Raw genomic sequence first — 11,621 nt, 5'->3', positions numbered from 1 at the left:
GATTCCCAGAAACTGAAGAAAGTGTGATAAGGTGGCTCTAGGAAAGAGGTTTTATAACATTTATTCAGCACATGGGGATCCTCTGTCAGCTGGTTGTTTCAGGAAACCCAAGTCATTCCAATAATGGGAGATTTCTTATCATGAGATCAAGATGCTAAGGAACTTAGGATATCAGGAAAATAAATGTAACAGAAGTAACCTGTAATTAGATGATTTTACAAAGGAATGATGTGAACCCACAGCCTCTGTGACTGCTCATCCTCCTGAGGTAGCAATTTCTACTGATAGCAAATAGACTGGTAGGAGCAGACAGCAGATCTCCAACATCATATTTCTCTATAAGCATCTGTTAGGCCTAATCAAAGGAAAATTGGGGCTGGGGAAGGAATAAGAGTTTGGCTCAGGTGTAATTTTTTCTACAGGTTATTCTGAAGTACAATAGAATATTTTTTTCCAGCTCAGGATTCAACTCACTGGGTTGCTTGAAAAGAAATCTTTGAATTTAGACACAAAGGGCTTGATTCAACAGTATAAATTGAGATGTTTAGAGGCATTTGGGATGCCTTGGAGTATTTAAACCATATCCACGTGTGTGGCCGAGGTAACTCATGACCTATGGGGAAAATATTCATTTTCAGAAATGGTGTCTGGAGGCCAATCAGATACCCCACAACTCTTCAAATGGCACTAGACTTGTGTGTTCAATAACCACATCAAATCCCCAATCTTTATTTTGGAGTGAGTTGAATAAAAATGTTCTTACTAGTGACAGTACAATTAGTTTGCCAGTGACCACAGTTCTTGTGGACTGGATGTGCACAGACCCTGACACCCAGCACACATGGGGACCTTCCATGGAGGCATCTAAATGTAGGTTTTTAAAGCTGCAGGCTGTACATTTACTTTGAAAGGTAATTAGCAGGTATTGAGGCTTTAGAGATTAACTTTAGGCTACACTTCAGCAAAATAACAAGACTCTTTTTATTCTTGCAGGATTTTGCCAGAGTAAGAAGAGGAGGCTTGCCTGGATCAGTGCCCTCGTACCAGCAACATTTCCACTGCCTTGAGGAGGTGATTTTGATGGATTCCTCCTCTATCTAAACCCTTCTGCAAATGAGCATTAAAAGCAGCTTCCAGAGGGCATGTCCTGTTAGCACACCGCTTCTGGAGATCCAGGTTTTTCCTTGCTGAAGTCACTCCCTTTTTTGCTTTTAATACACAAGCCACTTTGCCACCTTGGCCACCTATTCCAGCCTACCTCACAGGGATGTTTGGATGTTCAATCACTTCAGGTTCATGCAGCTCTTGGAGGATGTGAAGCAATATATATATTATTATTTTATTCTCTCACAAAAATAAAATGTCTTCTTAAACCAATACCTGTGATCTTTGTTGTTATTAACAGTAATTTGCTCTGTGGTTTTGGCTCAAGGCTCAGAGAGTGATGAAATGTGTTCCAACAAGTGAGCACGTGCAGTCTCACATACTCCCAACTGATTTGGAAAAGGGAATGGCTAAAACAGCAATCAGTTTTGATGATGATAATAAAGCATCCAGGATGACAAGACTGAAAGTTGAGTGTGAAAAACTGTAGAGGCAACTCTTGATAGTGAGTGATTGGATGACAAAATGGCAACAAATAAACACCTCCAGTATTGCAAACTTTATATATATATATATATATAATATACATATATATAATGTATACATTTATATATATATATAAAAATATGTATACATTAAAAATACATACATACACTCATGACTTCACAAACACAGTAATGGGGGCTGAATTATCCCATCCCAGAAATAAGATTTAGAGTGATATGTAGATTGCTTTTAAAAATATCAGACCTGTTTTCCATACTGATCTCTACTCTCTGGTGACCAGTGGCAGGACCTGAAGGAATGGCCTGAGTTGTGTCAGAGCAGGTTTAGGTTCAATATTAGAAAAAGGTTCTTCCCCCAGAGGGTGGTTGGGCACTGAACAGGCTCCCCAGGGCAGTGGGCACAGCACCGAGGCTGACAGAGCTCAAGGAGCATTTGGATGATCCTCTCAGGCACAGGGTGTGACTCTTGGGGATGGTTCTGTGCAGGGCTGGGAGTTGGACTCGATGATCCTTGTGGGTCCCTTCCAACTCAGCATATTCTGTGGTCCTGTGACTATAACTGGTCTTGTTCAACTTACTACTACACACATGGATGATCTGTTCTACATCCCTCAAGTTTACCCCAGATTCTGGTTTTGGCTGGGCTGGATACTTTTCATCAGAGTAGCTGGTATGGAACTGTGGTTTGTATTTGTGCTGGAAACAGTGTTGATAATTCAGGGGTGTTTTTGTTATTGTCAAACATGTTCTTACACAGACTAGAGGCCTTTTTTGCTCCTCACCCCACCCCACCAGCAAGTGGTCTGGGTGTGCACAGGATAGCTGATCCCAACTGACACAAGGGATATTCCAGATCATCTGGTGTCATATTCTGCAATAAAACCTTGGAGAAGAAGAAGGAAGGAAGGAAAACTCAAAGTGATGGCATTTTGTCTTCCCAAGTCACTGCCACATGTGACGGAGCCCTGCCTGCCCATGGGAAGTGGTATGGCGAATGATTCCTTGCTTTGCTTTGCTTGCACAGCTTTTTTTTCAGGCCTATTAATCTGTGTTTATCTAAACCCACAAGTTTTTTCACTTTTATTTTTCTGATTCTCTCCCCATTCCACCAGGGGAGATGTGAACAAGCGTGGGATTGATCCCACAGTCTGGGGTTAAGCCACAACATCCTAAATAAAACTCTGGTATTAAATCTGGATGAATTCAGAACAGGCTGAGCCCCAGATTTCCCTCCTGTCCCAATGAAACCCATCTCTAGTGTGTAACTCCAAACAGGGTTGTCTCCACTTCTGTCTCTAGGTGCTTCACTTCGTGCCATAAGGGTCTTGCATTTCACTCCACTAGCCACCCTCACTTTAGGCTCATTCTTTCATTTTTACCCAATTTCTAGGGAGCCCCTTGAGTGTTCATCTCCCCTGTGCACTCTCCACGACCCCTGAGTGGAGCCTGGGGTTGGCCTTGTGTGGGATGACTCTCACAACTCTCCTGTGCTGATGGCCCTACAGGGAGCTGCTTCTCCCAGATGAGTTTCCTGACCCATCTCTGTCCTGCAGTCACCCCTGAGAGTTCTTCCCAAAAAGTTCCTAATTAGTTCCATGTCTATTGAGAATTTCTCTCCCAGGACACCACTGGGTTTTTTCTCTTGGAAGGCTGGTGGGATGGCAGCTGGAATCAAACCCTTTGATAGTGTTCAAGCTACGGGAGAAGAGAGACCTTTTGGTTGACGTTCACCTTACAAAGCCAATGCAGGACCTCAGAAAACCTCCTCCCTGATCACCTGAAGAATAGATCAGTTTTCAAAATGCTGATTGGAATATGGACTTTCCAAAGATTTGCTGGTTGGTGACTTCTTCCCCTCACAGTTCTCTTCCATGGCAAGGACACACACACTGGAGGTGGTCCCATGACTGGTCTTGGACTACAACTTCAGTTAATAATACTGGAGTTCCCCCCCTGAAACCTGGTTTCATGCATGGGGAGCTTCTATTGAGTGTTCTGTGAAGGGGAACGAACCCTGTGTACCTTCCACCCACTGTCACCTTCACTGTGTCTTCAAATGCCTGTGCCTCTCACCATCATTTTTTCCATGAACTTAATTTTGGGACAGGGGAACTCAACACCACTTCTTGCTGCCATCTGTTTATTTACTCCTAGACCAGAGGAGATTGCCACTAGTTCAATTCTCTCCTTCTTCTCCAGCAGGTTAGTTATCCATCAGTTGTAATCAAAGGCAGGGAATCTCCTTCAAATCCAAAGACATTTGAATTCCTTTCCCCACAACTCAGGAAATAGACCACAAGTGCCAATTTCCCGAGGTGAAAAGGCAAATTTTCCAAGTCCCCTGAAGGATCCATGAGCCAAAGAGACAAATTTATTTTTTCTGGGTGATGAAATGCCATTTATTCACAAGGGCAGGTCCCATACAAAACTCCCCACCCCCACTCCTTTACTACCAGGTCAAATATTAACTCTTACAGACACATCAAGATCAACAGCTTCCCATCAGTCACAGTTTTGATGCATCTCTGCACCCTGGAGACTGTTTGCCAGCATCTTCTCCTGGTGCTCCAGGAGAAGGAAGAAGTGGAGCACCTTGTCCAGGCTCCCATTCCCCAGTGCCAAGCAGGAGGCTGTTATCAACCCAGACACATTTACCTTTCCATGGAGGGAGCCTCGACCCAGGACAAGCATTGCTTCCATTCTCCAGCTGGAGCTGGGGGAGGGAGGTGAGGAGGACAGAGCTGTTCCCTCTTTCCTTCCCTCTCCCTGATGCTGTTTGGTTCCAAAGAGCACTGAACGATGTGTGGCGGTGCGGGCCGACCCCAGCAGGGTTTGCTCAGCAGCCTCACCCCCCAAAACAAACACCCCTGCCCCTCATGGGACAGGCAGGAGGGGAATTATGCAAGGAGTAGAAAAGCATGTTTTCCTTCTTCATTAAACACTGGATTTTTACAAGCAACCTCCACTCTTGACTGTTTCCTTACAGCTGCCCGTGTTTTATGATCATGGACTACACCTTTTTTCCCCTCTTTTTGTCCATGATGTTTCTGGAAGTGGAGCTGAGGGTCCATGTGGATGGAGTGCCTGTCTGAAACCCTGAGCAGATGCTCAGAGTGGTTTGGGTTGTGGGGTTTTGTCTATGTCCTGTCTCACAGATCAGGAACCAAAGAGCTGCTCAGTGTTCCCTAAAGCTTGGCTTAAAATTAGTTTTGAGTGCATACACAGAGAGTGTTTTAATAAAAAAGACTGACTCCTCAAAACTTCTTTTCTCATGTTCAGGGGGAAAACAGAGGAGAGGTGACAGAACAACAGTTCATTTAAGAGCCTGTGCCCACCTCAGCTCTCACAGCTCCCTGGCAGAGGTCTGAAGATCCACTTCCTCATCCCATTCTCCAAGAATTTCATCACAGCAACCCACCACTGGCAGTCTGGGAGGTACAAAGAGAGAACTATGGGCTTCATACCCCCAAGCATCTTCTGGGTGTTCTGCCCATCACATTAATCAGACAGATGAGGGTTCCCCTCCTTCCCTTGGACCTCAGGGGGCCCTGGCAGTGCTGCCAGTCCTGTCACTCCTGCCAGCATTACATTTGTCCAACCTGCTGAGCAGGGACAAACCTTCACGGAGCATTGGCAGGAATTTGTTTGCTTTGCCACCTGTATCCTCTTGCCCCTCCTCAAACTCCTCATCTGCCCACAACAGTAAAGAGGATTTTTTGCTTATTTTAAAATCCTAGTCCTGATACATGGACTTAACATGTTTCTATAAAAAACTGAAGCACTTCCATGCCCTACACTTGACTTGCAGCCAGTTCACCAGTCACAGACCTCTCTGCCCTCTGTGTGCAGACAGAGCTCGCCTCCCACTGTTACTCTCCCTCTCTTCAGTTTGCTGTTCTCACTGAAGCAGTAAATAATTAAGCACCTTCATGACCTGGTTTCATTAATGATTCTTGGCTTGTATGGTTTGTCCCCCAAAAAAAAAATGTGCACTTGAATTTCTCATATGCCCCAGGAGTGGCATTGCTTGGAGACAAGCACAAGTATTAAGAAGAGCCTGCACAAAGCTGGTGACACTTCCTCTGGTCCACCTTTTCTACAACTGCTCCTTCACATGCATGAAAAAAAAAATAAATCAGATTTTATTTTCAGATGCAGAAATAGGTTACAAGGTGATGAGAGATGTGCAGACATGACACGAGTGGACTTGGTATGTTGAATCTATGATATCAGAGAGATGTGAGTCTTTTCATAACCTTTTCATAGCTTCATCGGGAAGCTGAGTGACAGCAGGAGAAAAAGTCATTAAACCAAGTTCATTTGGGGCAAGAATAAATAGTTTTAGACTCTCCATGCAGGCTCAACTTTGGAAGAAAGTTCAAACCATCAGAGCAGGGTGTGGGGGATTCATTGCCTGTAGCAGCAGTGAGTAACATGACCTTATAATTTTCAGGACAGAGCTGAAGGGGAATCAGGCTGCAGTCTCCTAGGAGAGTGTGGCACAGCACACAGTGGTGTCCCTTACAGTCCTTTCTGTCTAATGACTTTTTCTTTGGGGTTTGGTGAACCCCACTGCTAAAGTCATAAATATAAAATACAGAGAGAAACTGAGTTCTGAACCATACTGGAAAACACCTGGGAGATTGGAGCTACTAACATGTCTGACAATTCCATAACCAGGAGGGGGAATATCCACAACCCTTTCAGCCCTACCCAGCCTTCTTCAGGTGCAGCCCTACAAGTCCAATCCAAGCAAGGACTAAAGCTCTGATCCTTTCCTACATTCATCACCATTTTCACAGAATGGTTTGGGTTGGAAAGGACCTTAAAGCTCATCTCGTTCCAACACTCTGCCATGGGCAGTGACACCTTTCACTAGCCCAGGGTGCTCAGAGCCCCAGTCAGCCTCACCCTGAACACTTCCAGGGATGGGGCAGCCACAACTTTTCTGGGCAACCTGTTCCATTGTCTCACTGCCCTAACAGTGAAGAAGTTTTTCCTGATGTCTAATCTAAACCTGCTCTCTTTGAAGCCATTCCCACTTGTCCTGTCACTACATGCTCTTGTCTCCAAGGAGAAGGGTCTGTTCTCTCCTTGCTTTACACTGCGCTGCCTTTGCTCACCATGCCTGGTGGTTTGGGGGAAGGACAGGCTGTCACGAGACCGTGGCCAGGAGCCACAGGGCACCATCAGTTCCGCATGGTTTACAGTCCTGTGGACCACAGGAACCCACCTCCCTCCTCCTCCAATCCCTAGTCCTCCCCGGGCGCAGCCCACCAGCCAGCACGGGGTGGTTTGGCTGCTCTGCTCAGCTGGGAGACACGGTCATTGCTCAAGTCAGGCATCTCCTAACGTGGTAGGTTGCAACACCTTCATACATCACCAGTCTCCATAGAAACAGGTCAATGAACTAATTGTTCTTCAGGCAGCCACTCCTCCACCCCCTCGGGTCTCTCCCAGAGCTTTATAAGCAGAGACACCAACCGTGCTCGGTCTCGGACAGCTTCTGTTCACACTGGTGTTGTCTCCATTCCTGCAAAGTCTATCTTCCTACAGGCTGCCAGCCATGAGAATCCTTTTCTTCCTTGTCGCTGTTCTCTTCTTCCTCTTCCAGGCTGCTCCAGGTAAGGCTGGAAACAGATGAGAAGGAGGCTAAAAGGGTGCATCTGCAGAGAAGTTCATTAGATCCCAGTGCCGAGGTTCAGATTACCTCTGTGCTCTTGGAATCCACCACTTTCATATCAGAATTCCCCCTCCTTGGTCATAGTCTTAATCTTCAAAATACTAAATTCGAGGGCCTTGATAGTCTTCCCCACGGTCTTTTTCTAGCATCTTGCATTCCAGCCATACGATGGCATGATGGGAAAAAAAGAGATGCTCTTCTGTATTGACCTTGGTGCCAGGGAATGTTCCCATCTCATTTTGAGTGCCTTCATGAGGCATATACAGAACATCCAGGGGATCAGGCTCAGCCAGCACAGGTTTAGGAAAAGCAGGTCCTGCTTCACCAACCTAATCTCCTCTATGGCCATTTAGTGAATTAGGTATCTACCTAGAATTTAGTAAAGCCTTGACACTGTTTCCCACAGCATTATACTGGAGAAACTATCCACTCATGTCTTGGACAGTGTCATTCTTCTCTGGGTTAAAAATTGTCAGGATGGCTGGGCCCAGAGAGTGGTGGTGAATGGAGCTACACCCAGTTGGGGCTGGTCACCAGTGTTGTTCCCCAGAGCTCAGTACTGGGGCTGGTCTTATTTAATATCTTTATCAATGTACCCTCAACAAATTTGCAGATAACACCAAATTGTGTGGGAGTGTTGATCTGCTGGAGGGTAGGAAGGGTCTGCAGAGAGATCTGGGCAGGATGGATCCATGGGCCAGTGGTGTAAGGGTCAACAAGGTCAATTGCCAGGTCCTGCACTTGGGTCACAACAACCCCCTGCAGTGCTCCAGGACGGGGGCAGAGTGGTTGGAAAGTTGGAAGAGGACCTGAGGGTGCTGGTTGACAAAGACTGGACATAAGTCAGGTGTGCCCAGGTGGGCGAGAAGGCCAATGGCACTTGGACTGTACCAGCAATAGTGTGGTAGCAGGGCCAGGGCAGCACCTATCCCTGTGCTGGCACTGCTGGGGCACCTCCAGTGCTGGGGGCAGCTCTGGGCCCCTCAGACAAGAGAGACATTGAGAGGCTGGAGCGTGTCCAGGGAAGGGAACGGAGCTGGGGAAGGGGCTGGAGCACCAGGAGCAGCTGAGGGAGCTGGGGGGGCTCAGCCTGGAGAAAAGGAGGCTCAGGGGGGACCTTCTCGCTCTCTGCAACTCCCTGACAGAAGAGGGAGCTGGGGGGGTTGGACTCTGTTCCCAGGAAACAAGGGACAGGATGAGAGGAAGCAGCCTCAAGTTGCACCAAGGGAGGTTTAGTTTGGATATTAGAAAATCCCTTCCCCAAAAGTGTTGTCCAGCTCTGGCACAGTTGCCCAGGGCAGTGGTGGAGTCCCCATCCCTGGAGGGACTTAAAAGCCATGTGGATGTGGCACCTGGGGACATGGGTTAGTGGTGGCCCTGTCACTGCTGTGGAAACAGCTGGACTCGAAGGTCTTAGAGGGCTTTTCCAACCTAAACAATTCCATGATGATTATATTGAGGCAATTCTTAGGCTGATACTTAAGGATCAACTCTGCAATGTGAGAGCTTTCTCTTCTCACATTCCCACCCACACCTCTGGACTGTGTATTCTAGATTAGAAGACTTCCTGTATTTTTGGGGAAAAAGTGGTTGTGGCTGTGGGTCTTTACCTGAACTCTGTATTATCCACATGAATTAAATGGGTATGGAGCCCCTGCATCATTCCAGGCTATTTGGGGGTCTTTGGAGCAGTTTAAACTATCTCAGTGACTGCTTTAGCTTGCAGTAGTCTCAAATCTTTACCTACTTTCCTAGACCGTCAAATGTCTGTCAACTCAAAAAAAGAAATATAGAGCCACTTGGGCCAAATCCAGGCACTTGTAGGAGCTTTAGACAAAGCCTGTGCTATAGGATTTGGGATTGCTTTCTTGGACATTTCCTATTTTATGCATCACAAAATGTATTCTTCATGTCAAAAAATCTGTGATCCCTGAGATGGCTTCAGGTACAATCCCAGCAGAGTCTCTGGGAAAGGGCCACAAGTTATTTAATATCTCTCCATGAAGACTTACACACAGAAAAGACCCATGACACTACGGCGCTTTTTAATTTAAGAGACAAGGGAAACTGAGGTCTAAAGATGTCTTTAAAATCACCTGAGTGACATCAAAAACACATAATCCTTGAATAATATGTGATTAAGAGAGAGGACTTGAGAACCACCAGGACAAAGTGATTGAAATAGATGGTAGATAGAACCTACTAACTTAGAATAAAGCTGTCAAACCTCTCAAGTTGGAGATGAAGTCCAATCTGATGACAGGAACCACATACCATGTCATATAAATCCGATACCTCGACTCTCCAATCCTCTGCTGTGACAAATGAACATGAATATTCTCTTGTTTACTTTCAGCTTCCAGCCAGGAAACCTCTGACACCGTCACCTGCCGGCAAAGCCGGGGCTCCTGCTCCTTTGTTCCATGTGCTGCTCCTTCGGTTGACATCGGGACCTGCCGTGGTGGGAAGCTCAAATGCTGCAGATGGTAAGAAGAATCCCTGCAAAGAAATGCTGCTGCACCAAGAGCAAATAGAATTATTGGGCTTTTCCCCCTTTTGGCATCATAGAGCCCCTTTTCCAGTGCCCTACGCCCTCCAAAAAACACCTTTAGTTGCCAGGGTGTGTGTCCGGCAGAAAAAAGGTAGAGCCTTGTGGTGTTAAAAAACTCCAGGCTGCTCTCTCTGAAAAAGAGAGACTATTTACAAGGGCCTGGAGTGACAGGACAAGAGGGAATGGATTCAATCTGAGAGAGAGTTTGTTTAGATTAGATATTAGGAAAACATTCTTTACTGCGAGGGTGGGGAGACTCTGGCACAGGTTGTCCAGAGAAGCTGGGGCTGTCCCACCTCTAGAAGCATCCAAGGCCAGGTTGGACAGGGCTTGGAGCAACCTGGGCTAGTGGAAGGTGTCCCTGCCCATGGCAGTGGTCGGAACTAGATGGTCTTTAAGGTCCTTTCCAAGCCAAACCATCCTGTGATTCTATGAAGGGCATGGAGGAAAGTGAGGGGATCAGGCACTTTCTCCAGTGTTGGTCTTTATTCCTAAACTAGTTTTAGTGTTAAACTGTATCCTGGCAGGCATTCTGGGTCATCAGCAGCCGCAGCTGAAGAGCTGTGGCTTGTGCTGAGAGGTGGCAGCCACATCCTCTGTTTTATCTGGGTTGTCTTATGACCAGAAACAGAGTTTCAGATCACAAGTATCTCCAGTTGTCTTTAATCTCATGTGTTACCTTATGCCTTCAGCAGTCTGAAGTGTCCAGGTAGAACTAGTTTGGTGGATGATCTAAGCACCTAACTTTTCTTTGTAGGGCACCCAGTTCCTAAATTTGACACCTCACTGACCACTCAGACAAGAGCTCTGGACATCTGAGACATCTCCTGTCTTTTGACATCGATGGATCCTGTCCTCGGTGCAACCCTGGGGAGCCTTTCCCATGGGGGTGAAGGCCCTCAGGAGCACAAGAAGATCTGAGGACGAGTTCTTGTATCCCAATAAAGATATTTGCAGCTTCAACTCCAATAAAAGCAAGCTCCTGTGAAACCCCATTGCTGATATCTACTCATGTATCAGAGTGGCTTTTGTTGTTTTTATTGTCTATAAAAATCAGCCTGTGAATGAATTTTATTTAACTAAATTAAGTCCTGTTAAATCATCCTGTGTTGCAGCAATTTGGGTGGCAACATATATATTAATAAGTCCAAAAGCACGAGAGCCCATTCCTGCTGCCACTCCAGCCCAGAGCCCCGGGCTGGGTTTCAGGAGACAGGCTCAGTTCTCTGCTCCCCTTACACAGTTACATCTGCCAGCCCAACCTGAAATGCTGGGAATGGCAAGGCAGGGAAACCCCTGGGTGGCAGAAGGCCAACTTCCTTAGGGCTTGAAACTGCCTCACCACATTCACATCATTCTGCTCCCTCTGTCTCTATTTAGCGTAGACCAGCCCCATGTCAGTGGAATTCTATTTCCCTGGATCCTAAACTAGTCAAAATGCTTTTCCCTGTGCTCTGCTGTCTGGAGTCTGTGTACCAATGCTCATCCCCTCCAGACTCATCCCCTCCTTCCTCTCCCCATCCCTATTATCCCACAGTGCTAATGCAAAGGCCAAAAGGATTTGAGACAAGGGATGACTCAAAGAATCCACACTGTCCATGCCAGGAGTTGCTATGGATAGTTTCAGGACTGAATATGACCAGTTTGTGCCAGCTTCCTACAAGCCTAATCACAGTGGGTTTGGAGAATCACAGAACCATGGAATAATTTGGGTTGGAAAGGACTCTAAAGATCATCTTGTTCCACCTCCTGCCGTGGGCAGGGACACCCTCCCCTA

At 46.5% G+C, this 11,621-nt stretch overlaps 1 protein-coding gene across 1 annotated transcript; it reads left to right on the top strand.

Moving 5' to 3' along the window:
• Positions 1-7,066: 7,066 nt before the first annotated feature.
• On the top strand, positions 7,067-10,852 carry LOC127482260 (gallinacin-9). The gene is made up of 3 exons (XM_051812423.1): positions 7,067-7,234; positions 9,650-9,779; positions 10,602-10,852. Exons 1-3 carry the CDS (start codon positions 7,177-7,179, stop codon positions 10,615-10,617), a joined length of 204 nt encoding a protein of 67 aa, XP_051668383.1. The 5' UTR covers positions 7,067-7,176; the 3' UTR covers positions 10,618-10,852.
• Positions 10,853-11,621: the final 769 nt, after the last annotated feature.

The sequence above is a fragment of the Manacus candei genome, unplaced genomic scaffold, assembly GCF_025592945.1.
Source record: "Manacus candei isolate 608988 ecotype Guabito, Panama unplaced genomic scaffold, ASM2559294v1 h1tg000007l, whole genome shotgun sequence".
Lineage (NCBI taxonomy): Eukaryota > Metazoa > Chordata > Aves > Passeriformes > Pipridae > Manacus > Manacus candei.
Note: the sequence above shows the minus strand (reverse complement) of the source record. Positions and strands in the feature narration are given on the sequence as shown.